We start from the raw sequence: 18,047 nt of genomic DNA, 5'->3' as shown, positions 1-18,047 counted from the left end.
AATGCACCAACACCCTTTAAGCTACAGGTAACTGAAAGAAATATGGAGGATGTCAATGCTACTAGGGGGATGAAGTGGCTGCTTGTGAGTAGTGAGGCACATTCTACTCACAAAGTTACTGCCTTGTGACTCATTAAGGTCATGAAACTAGGCTTCCTTGTCAGTGCAAGTCCCCAATCAACTCAGACACCAGGCTGTCCCACAACTTTTGTATTAATCCATAATTCTGGCAATGTTTATATTTAAAATTAAGTTTTGAAACTGACAGTTGACAGTTTCCAAACATACATCTGTTTAGATCAATATTGTAAATTAACAGGATTATGGATGTATTCATAATTTTTTTCCACTGGCAGAGGAGATGGAGGATTTCACATTCAATATAAAATGTGATGTTAGTTTCCACCTGTTGTGACCTGAAATGGCCAAGCTATTAAACATTTAAAAAGAACAATAAGGAATATCTTATCAGTACATAGGCTGGCAATCAAATCAAAGTGCAATTTTAGGTAAAGAGAGAAAAAGTTAACGTCTAATTTTGAATTTATTAAGCACACAAATCCCAGGATACCCTAGAGTATTTAAAACTACAAATACAGTACATTGCTCAAGTCTCATAAGCATTGCCCTGGAGTCCAAAGTGTTCTCCGTCCATTGTCAAATACTTCTTTTGCTTAATTGTAAACTCTAATTTACCCCCATCTTGGGGTAGTAATAGGTGTCTATTTGCATTTTAGTATTCACAATGTCACTGTCTAGATAATTTTAAACAGTATTACACAAAAATCCATAGCCCAGTGGTTTTCCAGACACTCTTAATAGTATATTAAACCATTTAAAAATATTAATACAGCTAGAGGCTTATGAGACTTCATTCTGGAAGCTATTTCAACATTATCATTCATAAACTCCTGGGGTGGACATTAGCTGCTGATTTTTTAATTGGAAAAGCCAAGAGAGTATTTTTAAAACTACGAGTAGGATAACTAGGGCAAGTATATAGGGGTCATATTTGATTTACTGGTGTCTGAATAGAAAATTGCTTATTTAGCACAGTTTTTCATTTTTAAGCAGTTTCTTATAGAAGATGTTACTGCAGTTCCTGAGGCTCATTGACAAGCTGCAGCATGAGGCCTTATGCAAGTAACAGTCGTATTGATTATGATGGGGTTTCTGCCTGTATCAGAATTGCAGGATCAGACATCCTAAAACTTTAAAGTGATACCTACCTTTAAGAGAAGCTGATATTTTGTTATCCTCTGGACAGGTTTGATAAGGTAAGAGGAGATGGAGTTAGCCAATCCATGTCGCTGTTGTATTTCCTGTATTAAACAATGACAAATTTGAGTGTCATGTGTATTAACAATAGTAGGTTAGCCAGCTACAAGTGTTATATTTGATACAGTACCTGTCCTTTCCATTGTAATGGGCTAAGAAAAAAGGATAGTATAGCAAGATTTTCAAATCAAAGCATATTATATTTTGAGTGCATCTGCTCCCCCTTCTGTATAAAAATTCTTTTAACTTCCTGGCCAAGTGTCATCAAGCTTTTAAAAAGGACCTGCATCTAAATAGCAAAGACTCTGGATCTGAAACACTGAGTTTTAAGGCATTTTAACTTTGATAATTATTTCCTAAGTTGCTTTGGGTAAACAGGGAAATGCTTTTGGCTGTGATGATATTGTCTGGCAATAGCCAACGCCCATTTGGGAACAGATTTCACACTGTGGTTTGCTAACTTAAGTGTAACCAACTCAGGGAAGTGTGTTTCATTAACTGCTGCTACAAGGCCAGCAGAGGGAGCACGAAGTATAATTTACTGACTACTTACCAAAAGGGAAAGAGCTCAGCAATAGTAGGCAAGATTTTAAAGAGGAAAGCTGAGTATTGACATCGAGGACTTCCTTCCATTATAATATGACAGTTATAAAAGTAGGCTAATTAAGAACTTCAGACACTAAATGTTTAACTGATTGGTTGTGTCAATTTCGCACAAAACCAATACAATTCATACTCACAGGGTAGCTGTACTCATTTTTAAGTAGCACATTGTCTACCGAATCCATGAGTTGTGAAACCATGATTATAATGCAGTCACACACACGGCACTGAGGTACAGGCTGTGTACTAAATATGAAGTCAAGTATGTTTTTAGTTTGAAGCTGATACGCTAGATTTCTTTACTAGACTCAGAAGCACATGGTAGTGCGCTTTTAAGGAAATCATAGGTTTGAGGTTTTATACAGTTGCAAACAGCATCCCTATAATATACAATGTAGTCTTAGCTTATATATATATATAGCTATGAGTGTTACATGCATGCGTGTTGTGTGCACATAAGTATATATATAGTGTTCATTTGTATACACGCACTTTTTACATCAATATTAGTTGCCTAATTACACATTCTATAGGATTATTTGGTCATCTCTGACTAGTTTTCTCTCCCAACACAGCTCTTCATTTTCATCTATTAGAAATGCAGCATATGGAAGTTCAACATGATGGGTCTTTAAAACATTCATACTGTTGGTGGCATTAGTGAAAGTTCTTTCGCATACAGTTCAGATACCTGTAAAGATTTTGTAGAGAAGATTAAATCACAAGCCTCTTTTTTCTCCTCTTAACACAAACAGTTCTTCCCAATATCCATTTCGCTAGTGATGGCTCAGAGTACAAACTTAGGAGGGAGCACCATAATTGATGTTTAAATACATATGCGCTCTTTAACCAAGGGCACATTTGGAAAGGGAATCTTAGTCCTCTAATGTGGAAACTATGAGTTCTCAATGAAGTTCAGTGCTGAAAGTCCAGAAGCAGTTGCAGCCTTTTTGCCCTTGTCTTGAATGGACATCATATGTATCTGGTAAGGAACTTCCATATAAAAGCAAGTTGTGCCATAATTAGATTAGCAGCTATGATGGGTTGTATAAACCCCTCCTTCGGCAGGAGGGGGTTAAGGTGCAGCTCTGGGCTAAGAGTTAGTTGCTTATATGAGCAACAAGAAGGTGGTCAGGGAAAGTGTGGGACCTTTACTGAATGGGAGAGGGAACCTAGTGACAGATGATGTAGAAAAAGCTGAAGTACTCAATGCTTTCTTTGCCTCGGTCTTCACAGACAAGGTCAGCTCCCAGACTGCTGCACCAGGCAGTACAGTATGGAGAGGAGGTGAGCAGCCCTCAGTGGTGAAGGAACAGATTAAGGACTATTTAGAAAAGCTGGACATGCACAAGTCCATGGGCCCAGATCTAATGCATCCAATGGTGCTGAGGGAGTTGGCTGATGTAATTGCAGAGCCACTGGCCATTATCTTTGAAAACTCCCCCGGATGATTGGAAAAAGGCAAATATAGTGCCCATCTTTAAAAAAGGGAAGAAGGAGAAATCCAGGGAACTACAGATCGGTCAGCCTCACCTCGGTCCCCGGAGGTGACCGCATCCATTTTGAAGCACTTAGAGAAGAGGATCAGGAACAGTCAACAGGGATTCACCAAGGGCAAGTCAAACCTGACCAACCTGATTGCCTACTATGATGAGACAATTGGCTCTGTGCACATGGGGAAAGCTGTGGACGTGATATATCTTGACTTTAGCAAAACTTTTGATATGGTCTCCCACAGTATTCTTGCCAGCAAGTTAAAGTATGGACTGGATGAATGGATTATAAAGTGGATAGAAAGCTGGCTAGATCCTTGGGGTCAATGGATAGTGATCAATCGCTCAATGTCTAGTTGGCAGCCAGTATCAAGCGGAGTGCCCCAGGGGTTAGACCTGGGGCCAGTTTTGTTCAACATCTTCTTTAATGATCTGGATGATGGGATGGATTGCACCCTCAGCAAGTTCATGGATGACACCTAGCTAGGGGAGAGGTAGATACGCTGGAGGGTAGGGATAGGGGCCAGAATGACCTAGACAAATTGGAGGATTTGGCCAAAATAAATCTGATGAGGTTCAAAAAGGAGAGGTGCAGAGTCCTGCACTTAGGACGGAAGAATCCCATGCACTGCTACAGGCTGAGGATGGACTGGCTAAGTGGCAGTTCTTCAGAAAAAGACCTTGGGATTACAGTGGATAAGAAGCTGGATATGAGTCAACAGTGTGCTCTTGTTGCCAAGAAGGCCAATGGCATATTGGCTGCATTAGTAGGAGCACTGTCAGCAGATCGAGGGAAGTGATTATTCCCCTCTATTCGGCACTAGTGAGGCCACATCTGGAGTATTGTGTCCAGTTTTGGGCCCCCCACTACAGAAAGGATGTGGACAAATTGGAGAGAGTCCAACGGAAAGCAACGAAAATGATTAGGAGGCTGGGGCACATGACTTATGAGGATAGGCTGAGGGAACTGGGCTTATTTAGTCTGCAGAAGAGTGCAGAGGGATTTGGTAGCAGCCTTCAACTATCTGAAGGACGGAGCTCGGCTGTTCTCATTGGTGGCAGATGACAGAACAAGAAGCAATGGTCTCATGTTGCAGTGGGGGAGATCTAAGTTGGATATTAGGAAAAACTATTTCACTAGGAGGGTGGTAAAGCACTGGAATGGGATACCTGGGGAGGTGGTGGAATCTCCATCCTTAGAGATTTTTAAGGCCCGGCTTGACAAAGCCCTGGCTGAGATCATTTAGTTGGGGCTGATTTTGCTTTGAGCAGGGGATTGGACTAGATGACCTCGTGAGATCTCTTCCAACCCTGATATTTTATGATTCTAAGAAGGCAGGAGGACCTGAGCTGAGTCTGCACTGAGCCAGAAAGTGGAGGAGCCACAGCACCCAGCAACTGGAAGCAGGGCTGGAAACTCAGAAGGTGAAAGTAACCTGGGGAAGCCAACTTGAGGCAGACATCAGATGCCGACAGGTGTGCCGCCACCAGCCTCAGTGGGCCCTGGGTTGGAACCTGGTGGAGTGGGAGGGATTGAGTTCCCCTACCCTACTCTACCCTGTATTCACTAGGAGGAGCTGCTGCCTGAGAAATGTATCCACTCAGCAGAGTTGCATGAACCAGACCCATTAGGGGCAACGGCCACTGTAGATGCTAACCACAAGGCAGGAGACCCTTTCCCCCTGACTACAGAAGCTTTGAACAGTACGTTGAATAGAAATAAAAGCAGGTTATTGTTAAATTACATTTTCACGCTGCAAGTCCAAGATTTTAGTCTTGATTCAGTACAATCAAACTGAACCAAATTCATCATTGTTAGAATATGCAGCATCTGTCTCTAAAACTGTAGTTTTATATCTGAGTTTTAATTACTAAAATCTGTTTGCATTTCAAAACAGACATTCAACTGTTGCAATGTTTCCAATTCCTTTGATAGGTGATAGCGACTGCTTAAAATTATATTTTAATTGATTTTTAAGGGACTAGAATAGCAATAAAATACTGTATATTAGACACCGCAGACATAAAAGTTCTTAGATTTAACTGACATTATGTTGTAGGATTATTAATTATGGAGAGTTTATCTGCTGTTACTAGTAGATGTCCAATTGCTTAGGCATTCCAATGTAATTAGAACTGCATGATTAAAAACAACCCATCTTTATTTTTAATATATGCACAAAAAGTCAGGTACTTACATCAAAATATGCTCCTGCATGCTCCAATATCAGCTGGGTAGAATCTGGCTTATTTTTACAATACGTAACATACATTTGAAACTTGTCTGCCTGCAGAACAAAATGCAAATTTATACAGCTTATGAAAGAGCATTTCCACTGCCTGAAACCAGTCAAACTACTGGGGATTCTTTTCCAATTCAACCCAGCATTGTGAGAAAATAAACAACATAATTAAAGCCCTGGGCGGATACAAAATTTGTATCCACGTCCAATTCATGATTCGCAAACATGGTCAGTGGATATCCATAGATTTGCAGGGCTCTAAACATATTACAATCAAAATAACAAAAAGGAATGAGAAAGTCGGTTTATAGTTAAGTGAGCTATATTCTGCCCTCGGGTGTATGCATGCAACTCAAACTGATTTCAGTGGGAACCATGTTCTTGCATTTGTTGGCAGACACTGGCTTTTTAATTAAAGTCAATAGTTGGTTTACTCCAAAAGGAAGAAAAGTACTTGTACAAATCCACTAATTAAGAAAAAGATTACACAAGCGAAAGCCTCCATCTCCTTCTGCTCTCGATTTCATTTGTTACTTCTAACACCAACCATCATTTCATTACCCAAGTTACGAAGCAGTGCCCAACATCTTCTGGTAACTGTTCGTATTTCTCCAGCTCCTTGAGGAATATGCTATGGGTAAAGAAAACAGAACACCATTAAAAGGAACATGGCATGTTTTCATTAGGGCAGCTAACATTGATTTAGAGTTTGAGCAGATATATTGTTAGAGGAACTTCATACCAACAGCATGGTCTGACAACTGGATCAAGATACTATGAATGGATGAGAATCTGGGGTGCCAGGACCCTATAAATATCACATCTCAAACAACAGATTTTAAATGGCTGGTGATAAATACTGTTGTATTGAGTTTTTTACTGCTGTATTATCTACTCACTGTAGTTACCGCTGCTGTTCCCTTCAGAAAGGGACTAATTGCTGTCCTCTCACCTAAGCCCCACAAATGGTTTAATTTTTAAATGTCAGTAAAAAACAGAACAAGAGATGGAGGCCGGTCTCTGCAATAAAAGCCTTTTCCCCCTCCCCAAAAAGCCAATCAATGAAGGGAAAAAACCTCTGTTCTCCATACCCATAATAGATTACTAATGAAGTTATTTAAGGGCAGCGACATGGTGCATACAAAGTAACCAACAAGTGGCTTTCTTTGCAAGACTATCCCTTTCACAGCCAAAATATTTTGTTATTGATCTAAGTTCCTGGTATGAGTTTGATTAAGTCTGAGATTTTTCACTACTGATATGGCATAGTACACAATGCTATTGTACCTTGCGGATCATTAGAGAATATAGCTGTTGTGAATCCCTGAGATAATATACAAAATGGTAGCTCTGCTAGACATTATTATTATTTCTATTACAACAGCATGTAAAAGCACCCATCAGCATCTGGATGGTGGTAAGCCAGGCAACAGACAAACACACAGGCTTACATGGCCTCTAACTCAAAAAGATTTCAATCAAACTTAACATAAAATGCAGTAAGTGCGTGTAACAAACAATAGGAGATAAAATGTGAGTAATACCAGCTAAATATAATGCTTCTGAATCATTAAGAGTTAAAAGAAGGTATACTGAACCAGTGTCTGTATCAAACTCCTTGTAACCAGTGCTAATGGCAACCCTTTTTGGCAATTTTCACAGAAGGGTCAAGGAACAACAGAAAAAGAGACTAAACCAGCAGTGGTTTCTAACAGTCAGAAATGCCAGGTGAACATGATGAGCCTGACACAACCACTCCCTGTGCTAGGTACAATCAGTGGTGTCCATCTCTTCAAGGCAGTCAACCAGTCTAGAATTTTACTTACGCGTTCAAATTGCTTCTTAAAAAATTCAAGATTAGAAGACATATCTGGGCCAGAGAAGGGCCAGAGAATGGAATTATATAGATATTTACTCAAAAATGCGATAATTGAAGCAGGTAATTTGATGATGAGGAAGACCCTTTAGCTACTGCTGTGGCAAAACATCCTTTATTCATTTATATACACAATATTTGGATTGGGAAAATACCTGAAGTGATCACTTAATCTTTACTAGTAAACATGGGCATGGAAGCTAAGTTACTCACTTATTATGGAACTCATAGATTTCCTGCATGTTTCCAAAGATGATGTGTTCTTTGTTTACAATACCAGGTGGGATCTCCTCAACGCCACTGGTCATTTCCCACAGATACGTCTGGCCAGAAGAAAAAATGCACATGAAAAGCAATCAAGTTTCCAAACAGTAGCAGTTTCTGATATTTGTGACTAAACATTCTCCCAGGGAGAAGTACAGGAAAATATGACTTTTAACTGATTTTGGGGTATGGACCTTTACACACTGTGCATCTTAAAAAAAGTCAAGGCTTGAAAGTGACAATCAAATATGCTCCTTAAGACTTAATCTTTTAAAATATGCAATATTCCTGACAACAAACAGTGCTTTGGGTAGTATATCAAGGTCATGTTTGGATTCCAGAAGTTTTCATTTTGTCTAATAGCTACTGCTGAGCATTACTTGCTGGAGTTTAACAATTACTGGGCACTTTTCCATGGAACATCTCTGAATTTCTATTCAAAGAGAGTCAGCCAGTCCTGAAACATGTGATAAACACAATGAAAGAATTAACATAGGCTCATCTCTACTACTAACAAAACAAACTGACCAAAAAGCCAACAGAAATGGACAGTCATTTCTGAGACCATTAAAATGTTTTCTATTAAGCAAAGAGCAATAAAGTGCTGTAAATGAAAACGAGCAAAAATAAAGCACATGGGATGAATTCTCCATTGGCTGACACCTGGAGCAATTATGTTGACACTAACAAGTAGCTTAAATAAGCACAGAACTTGGCCCTGTGATTATAAACTAACACTTGGTTGCTAAAGAAAAGCAGAAGTAAAATGTTATACATAATGAAACCTTGTCCTATAAAATATACACTTACATCCATACATTCCCGAAGGTCTCTTACATAAGCCTTTTCTGTCTGAATTAGCTCAGCCATAATGAACCTTAAAAATGACAAAAGAATGAAAGATCAAATTGCAGCCTGATAGATCACAGGATAATGCTTTTCCACTAATCGGAATATGCTCTCTCCATTGCAATGAACTTACTCTATTTCCAATATTACAAGAAAAGCATAGAAGAGCTTCATTAGCATCAGAAGGACTTTTCTGTTGGGAGAGGGGCTTCCAACACTAGCGAAGTTTAAATTGAAAAAAACAAAAACAAAAAAAAATGAAGGGATGAGGCAGCAAGGATTTTAAGACAATTAACAGAGAGAGAAAAGAGGATCCATTAGAAGCACGGGGCTCCTATTCAACTGATAAGAAATGGAGAGCAATAGCTGCTACTATTCATGAGCAGGAAAAAACTCGACCTTTTATGGAATTGTGTTACTTATTTATTATTATTTTAAGAGTCTTATTTTGCAAGTACTTTAGCCTCATTGCTACTATTTCCTTCCTTACAGACTTATTTTTTGTGAATGTTTCTGGACTTCTACCAATTCTTTTTTTTTTTTTTAAATGATCCTCATTTTAAGCTTGGTTTTGAACACTCCCGAAACCAGATAGTGAAGAACCAAAATTGGAAAAAGGTAATGAATAAGTCTGTGCAAGGCTATGGAAGGTTCACTCTTTGTAGTGCAGATCTTCCTTTGCTATATTCCTATTTAAATTGTTTTTCTAAATTTTATTTTCTAAAAAATATGACAGTTGCTTCCCTAACAGTAATTTATATATTTATATCTGTAAAGACCGCATTACTCTTTCCTGCGGGCAGATTTTCTCTTTTCTTCATTAAGCTCATGAGCAGCATCTCGCAGTTTCACCTCTGACCCAGGAACACTAGCTGGGATTATATCCAGCTGCAGGCTTTTGCTCTGTATTAAGGAGAAAAGGAAAAATGGTTAAGGGACGAGAAAGGGAAAAACAATGGCCAGTCTGATCAGCTACAAGGGGCTATGTTAAAGCATTTGCTTATTCTCCTATTAGTACATGCAGAAATTTCACTCACCGATTTATTTGAATCAGAAGAAATCCCCAAGGCTTTTTCTAAAGAGGTCCTATATTTCTCCATGCGCAGAGAGAAGTCTCTGTACCTCTTGTCCACTGCTGTGACACATTTTTTAATCTCTGCTGCATGGGCATGCCCTTTTTCACAAAAGCCATCAGCCAGCTGTATCAACAGCTTCACCCTCTCTTTGGTTTGCTGTGAAAAACAACAGGAAAATACTGACAAGTAAGTTACTGCCAAGTACCTGCAATGAGAGGGCTTGTTTTGTATAATTAATTACTAAAAACAAGTGGAGGGATGATGGAAGGTAACTGGCTCTCCTCTCTATCCCACCCAAGTGTTCTTAAAGCAGATACCATGATTTTTCCCCAAGGAACAGAACATCAGCAAGTGCTGCCTGCTTCTTTATTATTTCAATAGCAGCAAAAAACCTCATGCTTTAACTTTTAGAAATTCTCTTCACTGGAAATAGAGAATATCAGTTCTGCAAGGTAAGCTTTTAGGGCAAGGACCATGTCTTCTCAGGTGTTTATACAGCTCCTGGCACCAAGGGGCTCCAATCCCTACTACGGTCTTTAGGTACTACCTCAAAACAAACATTGGCCCTGATCCTGCAAAGACTTAAGCTCATACTTAAGGATAATGCCTCCTCCTGGCAAATGGCTGCAAACGTATTGGGGAGTTGTGCTAAAATGATACTTTTGAATGCACACTTTTTATCCACTATCTGTCACTGAAGATAATAGAGGCAGCATTGTATGGCAGGAGTGTAACATTAAGAGGGCTGGACCAAGTCTTTGAGAGGACAGGGGTTTGGTGTGCAGAGGCATACTTAGTCCTTCCATATACAATGTGACCTTTCCTTCCTCCACAAACTCCTCTATTTCCAGCTGTCTCCAGCAAGTATCTTCTTTTGACCACCACTTCTTTAACAGCTTTAGGCTCCATGAGTTTTCCACAAGGGGCAGAGAGCCAAAAGGTGTAGACAAAAGTACAACTTTTTAAATGGGAAGCAGGAGAGGGAAATTAGGGAAACCAATCCCTGCTGCAGTTATCGGTGCGGGAGTTTAACAATATAGAACAAAATGTCCCGCGCCTGGAACGTTAGGTTTGCACCTGTGATGTGGGGTCCCATGTGGCCACAGTGTGCCGAGAAGTAAGCCTGTCAGTGCCTAGAAACATTCCATTACAATATGTTATTCTGGGTAAGAGCCATACCTGAACGATCGACGCTTTCATCTTGTGCTACCTTCTCATTAGTAAAGTGTTCAATATTTTGAAGCACACAAACTGGAACATGATAAGCCTTACTGCATTTTGCGAACATAAAATAAGATTTAAGAATTGAGTTCCAGTCATCCCTGACTGATCTGAAAACCAACCAAGCTGAGGACTCAAAAGGAAGTTATCTTTCTCCATTTTTAAGCAAGGTCACCACAGTCTTCTCAATGTAAGGTAATACCAGCAATTTTCTGTTTCATTTTATGTCAAGTGGAAACAGATAAGAAAGCCAATACAGCAAGGTGAAGCTGGCCATACACCTACTATTGCTCTTTATTTACCTTTGCAGTGATCTGAAATTCTTCATGTTCTTTTAACAGCTCTTGAGTGTGATGGATACTGGAACCAGTGGAGGTATGCGTGGATAAATAAAACTCTCCATTGTCATGGATCCATTCCAAAGCCTGAATAAAGCAAAAAATAATGAAGAGTAGAAAAGAAACTAACATAATACTTTTTCAACAGACACCAATTTAAGTACTCAAGATACATAACAATACTTACATAATAAATGTACTAGACAGACCTATATTTCATTGTTATCCCTTCTACATTTCACCTGAAACAACTCTGAAATGGAGTTTATCTACCTGTAACTGGAAGTCCTGCAAGTTGTGTGATCCTTCTCTGTAGTCCACACATGGACACATATGCACGTCATGGCTCTGAGTCTGCATATTCTAACAGACCGCATCAGCTGACCTGCACATGTGAAGTAGATCTCCTTGTACACTCTCAATCACGGGGGGGGGGGGGGGGAACGAGGCAATGCGGGTTGACACCTCTCCAATTCCTCTTTTTACCACAAATCCAACAGGATCCAAAGCAGAGGGAATGTAGGGTGGGTAGTGGAATACAGATAGGGACCACACATTTTGAAGAATTTACAAGGTCGACTTGCAGCGAGTGACTGGCCTGAGTTTTTTAGAGAAGGAAATAGTCTAAAATGACTAGAGTATCTGCAGTGCCTAGAGAAGGCTGATTATGCTGTATCCAAATAGATAAATGTCTCCATTTAGCTAGATAGCAGGCCCCAGTGGAATCTTTCCTACTTTGGGTAAGGATAGTCTGAACAGGTGCTGAACAGGAGCGTTCTATTTCCAAAGTCCATCCAAACACCAGGCCGTGAGATGGAGCAAATCTGGGATGAGGCGTCTAATTCTGCCCCACTCCTGCATTAGAAGGTCTGGGGCGGGGCAGATCCTGATCTGGGGGCTGGGCTGACATTTTCTGGAGTTCTGTGAACCAAAACTGCCTGTGCCAATAGGGTGCCAGGAGAATGACTCTAGCCTTGTTGTGGTGGATCTTTCTCAGGACCTATGGTAGCAGAGGAATGGGAGAAAACGCATAGCTGAGATCGTATGGCCATGATAACAGGATTGTGACACCCTGAGAGCTGTGGTCCAATCACCATGGATAATACCACTCAAGCCCACAATCTGGGCATCATCTCGGACCATGCCCTCTCTCTAGATAAGACAGTTACCTTTTCCATAACTGGTGTTCGAGATGTGTTGCTCATGTCCACTCGATATTAGGTCTGTGTGCTCACCACATGAACTGGTGCTGGAAGCTTTTCTCTTAGCAATATCCGTAGGGAACCGGCTCTGGCACCCTCTGGAGTGGCACCCACATGGCGCGGTATAAGGGGTGCTGCTGGCTGCTCCCACCCTCAGTTTCTTCTTGCCAGAAACTCTGACAGTGGGGAAGGAGGTCGGATTGTGGAACGCAGATGAGCAGCACATCTCGAAGAACACCAGTTACGGAAAAGGTAACTGTCTTTTCTTCTTTGAATGCTTGCTCATGTCCATTCCACATTAGGTGACTCCCAGAAGGTCCCCTGGAGGTGGGTATGAGTTCACGGATGTGTCGATTGCAATACAGCTTTGCCAAATCCAGCATCATCTCTGGTCTGCTGAGTGATGGCATAATGAGCAGTAAACATGGACAGAGGACCACGTTGCAGCTCTACAGATGTCCTGGATAGGGATGTATGCCAGGAAGGCCACCAAAGATGCCTGTGCTCTGGTCAAGTGGGCTCTGACAATCGGCGGCAGTGGAACCTCCACAGGTCCTTATTCACGAGGTAATCAAATTGGAAATCCTCTGCGAGGACACCAGAAGGTCCTTCATGTTATCTGCTGTAGCGATGAAGAGCTGGGTTGATTTACAGAAAGGCTTGGTATATGCTAAATAAAAAGCCACGGCATTCAGCACGCGAAGACGCCTCTCTTCACTGGTCTTGTGCGGTTTGGGACAGAACACCGGGAGGAAGAGGTCCTGGTTCATATGGAAGATGGATACGACCTTCGGCAGGAAGGCCAGGTGGGGCCGCAGCTGAACCCTGTCATTGTAGAAGACCGTGTACTGCAGTTCTTTAATTTCAGAGACCCATCTCACTGACATCACTGGCACTAGGAAAGAGACCTTCCATGACAGGTAGGAAAAGGAGCAGGAACCCAGCAGCTCAAAGGGTGAGCTGATGAGTCTAGAGAGGAGCAAGTTAAGATCCCACTTCAGGTCAGGAGCCTGCACCTATGAGAAGAGTCTCTTGAGTTCTCTCAAGAATCTGACTGTCATGTCATGGGAAAACACCATCTGTCCTTGGATCGGCGGGTGAAAAGCAGAGATGGCCGCAAGATGCACTCTAACAGAAGAGTGTGCCAGGCCCTGGTTCCTCAAATGGAGCAGGTAGTCTAGGACAGCTTGTACAGAAGAATGTGAGGGAGAGGTGTCACATCTGGACTACCAGTGGGAAAACCTCATCCACTTGACCAGGTCAGTCAGTCTGGTCGAAGGCTTCCTACTCCCTAGGAGGACCTGTTGGACTCCTTCTGAACAGGTCCGTTCCTCTGGGTTCAGCCATGCAGCAGCCACGCCGAGAGGTGGAGGGACTTGAGGTTGGGGTGTAAGAGCCAACTGTGGTTCTGTGACAGCAGGTCCGGGTGGTTGGGCAGGGGCCAGGGAGGGGCTGCTGACAAATTCATGAGTGTGCCAAATCAGTGAGATCATGACACCCTGTGCTTTGTCTCTCTTGATCTTTGCCAGGACCCTGCTGATGAGTGGAACTGGAGGGAACGCGTACATCGGGCTCCCTGCCCATGACAGGAGGAAGGCATCGGAGGGGGAGCCCTTGCTCAGACCTTGTCAAGAACAAAACCCAGTCGCATTTCCTGTTCTGTCTGGTAGTGAATAGATCCACCTGGGGAGTCTCTCACCTTTGGAAGAGCACACAGGTTATCTCTGGATGGAGCAAACACTTATGGTGAGAGAAGTCCCTGGTGAGCTGGCCCGCCAGCGTATTTTTGATGCTGAGAAGATAACAAGCTTCCAGGTGGATTTTGTGACTGATGCAGAAGTCCCATAGACACAGAGCCAATGAGCACGCTGCCCCTTACCTGTTCGTGTAGAACATCAAGGCTGTGTTGTCCGTCAGGACTCATACCACCTTGCCCAACAAGTGGGGCAGGAAGACTCCACACACCAGCCGGACTACTCGGAGTTCTTTGATGTTTATGTTCAACCTCGCCTCCTCCGGAGATCATATCTCCTTGTGCCTGGAGGTCACCAAGGTGCACACCCCAGCTGAGGTTCGAGTTGTCCAACACCAACTTGATGGAGTGAGGGGGGTTGTAGGGATCCCCTGACAGGACTGTCCCGCGGTTGGTCCAACATTGCAGCGAGGTAAGTATTGCCTGGTGAATGGGAGGTCTCAGGACTGGGACTAGACCATCCTCAGCAATTGTTGCAGAGGCCACATCTGGAGCCTAGCATGGCGGATCATGTAAGTGCACGCTGCCATGTGACCCAGCAGGGGCAGTCAGACCCTGGCTGTAATTAAAGGGAACGCGGAGACTTCTGCAACGAGGTTCGCCAACACGTGGAACCTTTCCAGTGGCAGGAACGCCCTGGTGCAGGTCGAGTCGAGGACCGCTCCGATGAACTCTATCCTCTGCACCAGCACTAATGTTAAGTTTTTGTTGTTTACCAGAAGACTCAGAGAGCGGCATGTGGCTTGAAGTACCACAACATCCCTTTGGACTTGGGGCCTGGAGCTGCCCTTGACGAGCCAGTCCTTGAGGTACAGGTAGACCTGGATACCCCGGTGCCTGAGGTAAGCCGTTACCATGACATGCACTTGGTAAACACTCTCGGTGCTGTCGCCAGGCTGAACAGGAGGACTGTAAACTGGCAGTGGTGGGCCCCATCATAAACTGGAGGTACACGAGGAGTCTAGTGACACAAAGAGGCCATACATCTGCTAACCCTTCCTACACAAGATACAGCCAGCATGTTAGTGACAGAACTTTCTGTGTAATCTAATCAATTCTAAGAAGTTAAAAGCCATTTCAACTACTACTTCTGCTTTGGAGTTCCCCTTCTATTTTTTGGGTTTAAAAATAACTTCTCTTTTCAAATAGTTCTCTCCACCATTGTGTAAGAGACTCTCACAAACGTATGTTACCCAGTAAGCAGGACAAACAGTGAAACCAAGTGCATATAAAGTGCTATTAAATGTACACAACAGCAAAGATTTTTCTTCCCTGATCTTTCACTTATATAACAATGATGTTATTTAACAGTTCTGAAGGTACTCAAAAGAAATGCAGTTTTTAAAGTTAATATTGTTATGACTCAGCATTTCAGGTATTTCCTTATTCATATTATTTTGCATTGGTAGAATTTACTAAAATGTTTGACAATTTATTCAACACAGCCTGATCAAAAAAACAACAACTCAACAGTATGGTAAAACAACCACCTGTTTGTAGTGCAATATGAGAATGATAGATCAGTTATAGGTGTCTGCCAAACTTTTTTAATGATTATTTCTAGTGTTCTATTTTGAGGGAGGAGTGGGGTAAGGTTTTTATACCTTGATTTCTAATAGTCTGCCTTTCAAAAGTTCCGGGTACCATAGTTAGTGAGAGCAACCTACTCCCTCAAAGTCAGGTGATTAGCCACACCTTGATCTGTATGAAATTTGAGTTGCATGGAATGGAAAACGCTCTGAGATAAAATCCTGACCTGTTTGGCACTTCTTTCAAAGACCACATACTGCTGACACTGGTCAAGGCGCCGTTTTCTCATTGTCCAGTAATGCAGCACACGGTTCTCCCTCTGGAAGAGTTCATTTAAGATATCTGCAGGGACAGACAAATGAACTGAAGGTTATGGTCCTTTATTTTGTAATGAAGGGATGCTGTGAGGCAACAAGCTCTGCAAATAAATATTGTGTTGAATAAAGAACTGCACAAAAAAAGTTTACAATTTAAAAAAAAATGTTTTATAAACAGGGATATTGATTTAGTTAAAATAAATACCAGTGGTCTGATCAAAATGTGGTATAGAAACAATAGGCTTTTGAGAACAGAGAGAGCGCATTTGATATAATGGAGGGGACAGTTGTGCATCACGCTGGTGAGGAAAGAGAGAACGGTGACAAGTAGACAAGATGCATTTAAGCATTCAGGCTGAACATAATCAATAATCTTTTCGCATCTGAAACTTCTGGAGTTCTATAAAGTATCTGGTGTCATGCAATAAACATGGATGAACATACAACTCAGGAATAAATAGGTTAACAGATTTATTCTTGTGATATAGTAACACCTCAGACCCCACGCATGCAGAGAAACCCACTAAAAAACTCAGAAATAAAATTACTATAATTAACATTCCTTCAAAAGTCAACAAGAATACTGTCAGTCAAACAAATACTGCATTGATTCAAATATTCCCTAGTCCATTTGGTTTCAATAAAATGCATTAATTACTTGGAAATGAAGAAGCATGTAAAAGCAATTATGCTGCTTATGCTATATCTCTCCTTTTACATGTCAGAGAATCTCCCAAACAGCAGGCGCACAGGAATCCCCACCTAACTCCGTTAATTTAACCTTTCATCCCCTCAGTTTGGTTAACCACCATTTTTCCCTTTATGTCAATGACAAAGACTGGATGCACTTTACTGTCACTCAACTGTTGCCGATAAAGGGGGAAATTCTGGAGTGACACTACAATAGAGCTTGCTTCTGATAAAAGCCACAGGATAGAGGGGGCGAGATGCTGATGGAGACAGAGAGGGAGTCTGATGAGATGGAAACTGGTTTTTCAACTTGGGTGGGGTTGGGGGAGGGGAAGGAGAGAGATCTTGAATAAGCTAGTGCTTACCTAAATATGCAAGCGAAGGCTGAGGTGTAAGGCAGAGAAGATGCATATAGACATTTGTTTTAAAAGCTATTTTAATTCTACTGTTAGTTTCCATAAGCAAATAAATCATACACGCTTTTGATGAAGCTGTCCTGAGTCACTGCACTTCATTCTGGTCACAAACTTCCAGAAAGGATTCCACAGCCAGACCCGAACCCAGTTAGGCTGGCTCAGATGAATGTGGTTTGTGAAACAGGAGGTGTAGCCTAGTGAGCCAGTCTAAAGTGGGGTGAACTGCAGGTTTCCATTCTTGGAGAAGTACACATAGAAGCCTTATAAAAGGAGACTCAAAAAGCTTGGTTTGTTTAGCCTAACCAAAAGAAGGCTGAAGGGAGATATGATTGCTTTGTATAAATACACCAGAGGGATAAATACCAGGAAGGGAAGTAATTATGTAAGTTAAGCATCAATGTTGACACAAGAAGAAATGGATTGAAACTGGCAATCAAGAAATTTAGGCTTGAAATCAGGTGAAGGTTTCTAACAATTAGAGGTGTGAAGTTCTGGAACAGCCTTCACGGGGAGCAAAAAACTTGACTGGTTTCAACAATGAGCTAGATAAGTTTATGGAGGGGATGGTATGACAAGAATGCCTACAATGGAATGAAGCTGATCTGTGACTGCTAGCAGCAAATATTTCCAATGGCTGATGAGGCAACACTAGATGCGGAGGGCTCTGAGTCACCCCAGAGAATTCCTTCCCAAGTGTCTGGCTGGTGGCCCTTGCCCACATGCTCAGGGTCTAACTGATCACCATATTTGAGGTAGGGAAGGAATTTTTCCCCTGGTCAGATGGACAGAGACCCTGAGGGTTTGCAGCATGGGGTATGGGTCACTTGCAGGTTAAAACTAGTGTAAATGGTGGATTCCCTGTCACCTGGAGTCTCTTAATCATGATTTGAGGAGTTTA

The 18,047-nt window shown here is 41.9% G+C and overlaps 1 protein-coding gene across 1 annotated transcript in view; it reads right to left on the bottom strand.

Annotated features, from left to right (window-relative positions):
* TRIO (trio Rho guanine nucleotide exchange factor) overlaps window positions 1-18,047 on the bottom strand; it is a 458,240-nt gene that overhangs the window by 136,204 nt on the left and 303,989 nt on the right. Inside the window, 9 exon segments of the mRNA XM_030551719.1 lie at window positions 1,230-1,322; window positions 5,573-5,662; window positions 6,179-6,248; window positions 7,707-7,816; window positions 8,568-8,634; window positions 9,394-9,509; window positions 9,644-9,838; window positions 11,206-11,328; window positions 15,953-16,068. Of these exon segments, the coding sequence (XP_030407579.1) occupies window positions 1,230-1,322; window positions 5,573-5,662; window positions 6,179-6,248; window positions 7,707-7,816; window positions 8,568-8,634; window positions 9,394-9,509; window positions 9,644-9,838; window positions 11,206-11,328; window positions 15,953-16,068 (980 nt within the window).

The sequence above is a fragment of the Gopherus evgoodei genome, chromosome 2 (genome assembly GCF_007399415.2).
Source record: "Gopherus evgoodei ecotype Sinaloan lineage chromosome 2, rGopEvg1_v1.p, whole genome shotgun sequence".
NCBI classification, from domain to species: domain Eukaryota; kingdom Metazoa; phylum Chordata; order Testudines; family Testudinidae; genus Gopherus; species Gopherus evgoodei.
The sequence above is the reverse complement of the archived record's forward strand: the minus strand, read 5'-3'. Positions and strand labels throughout refer to the sequence as shown.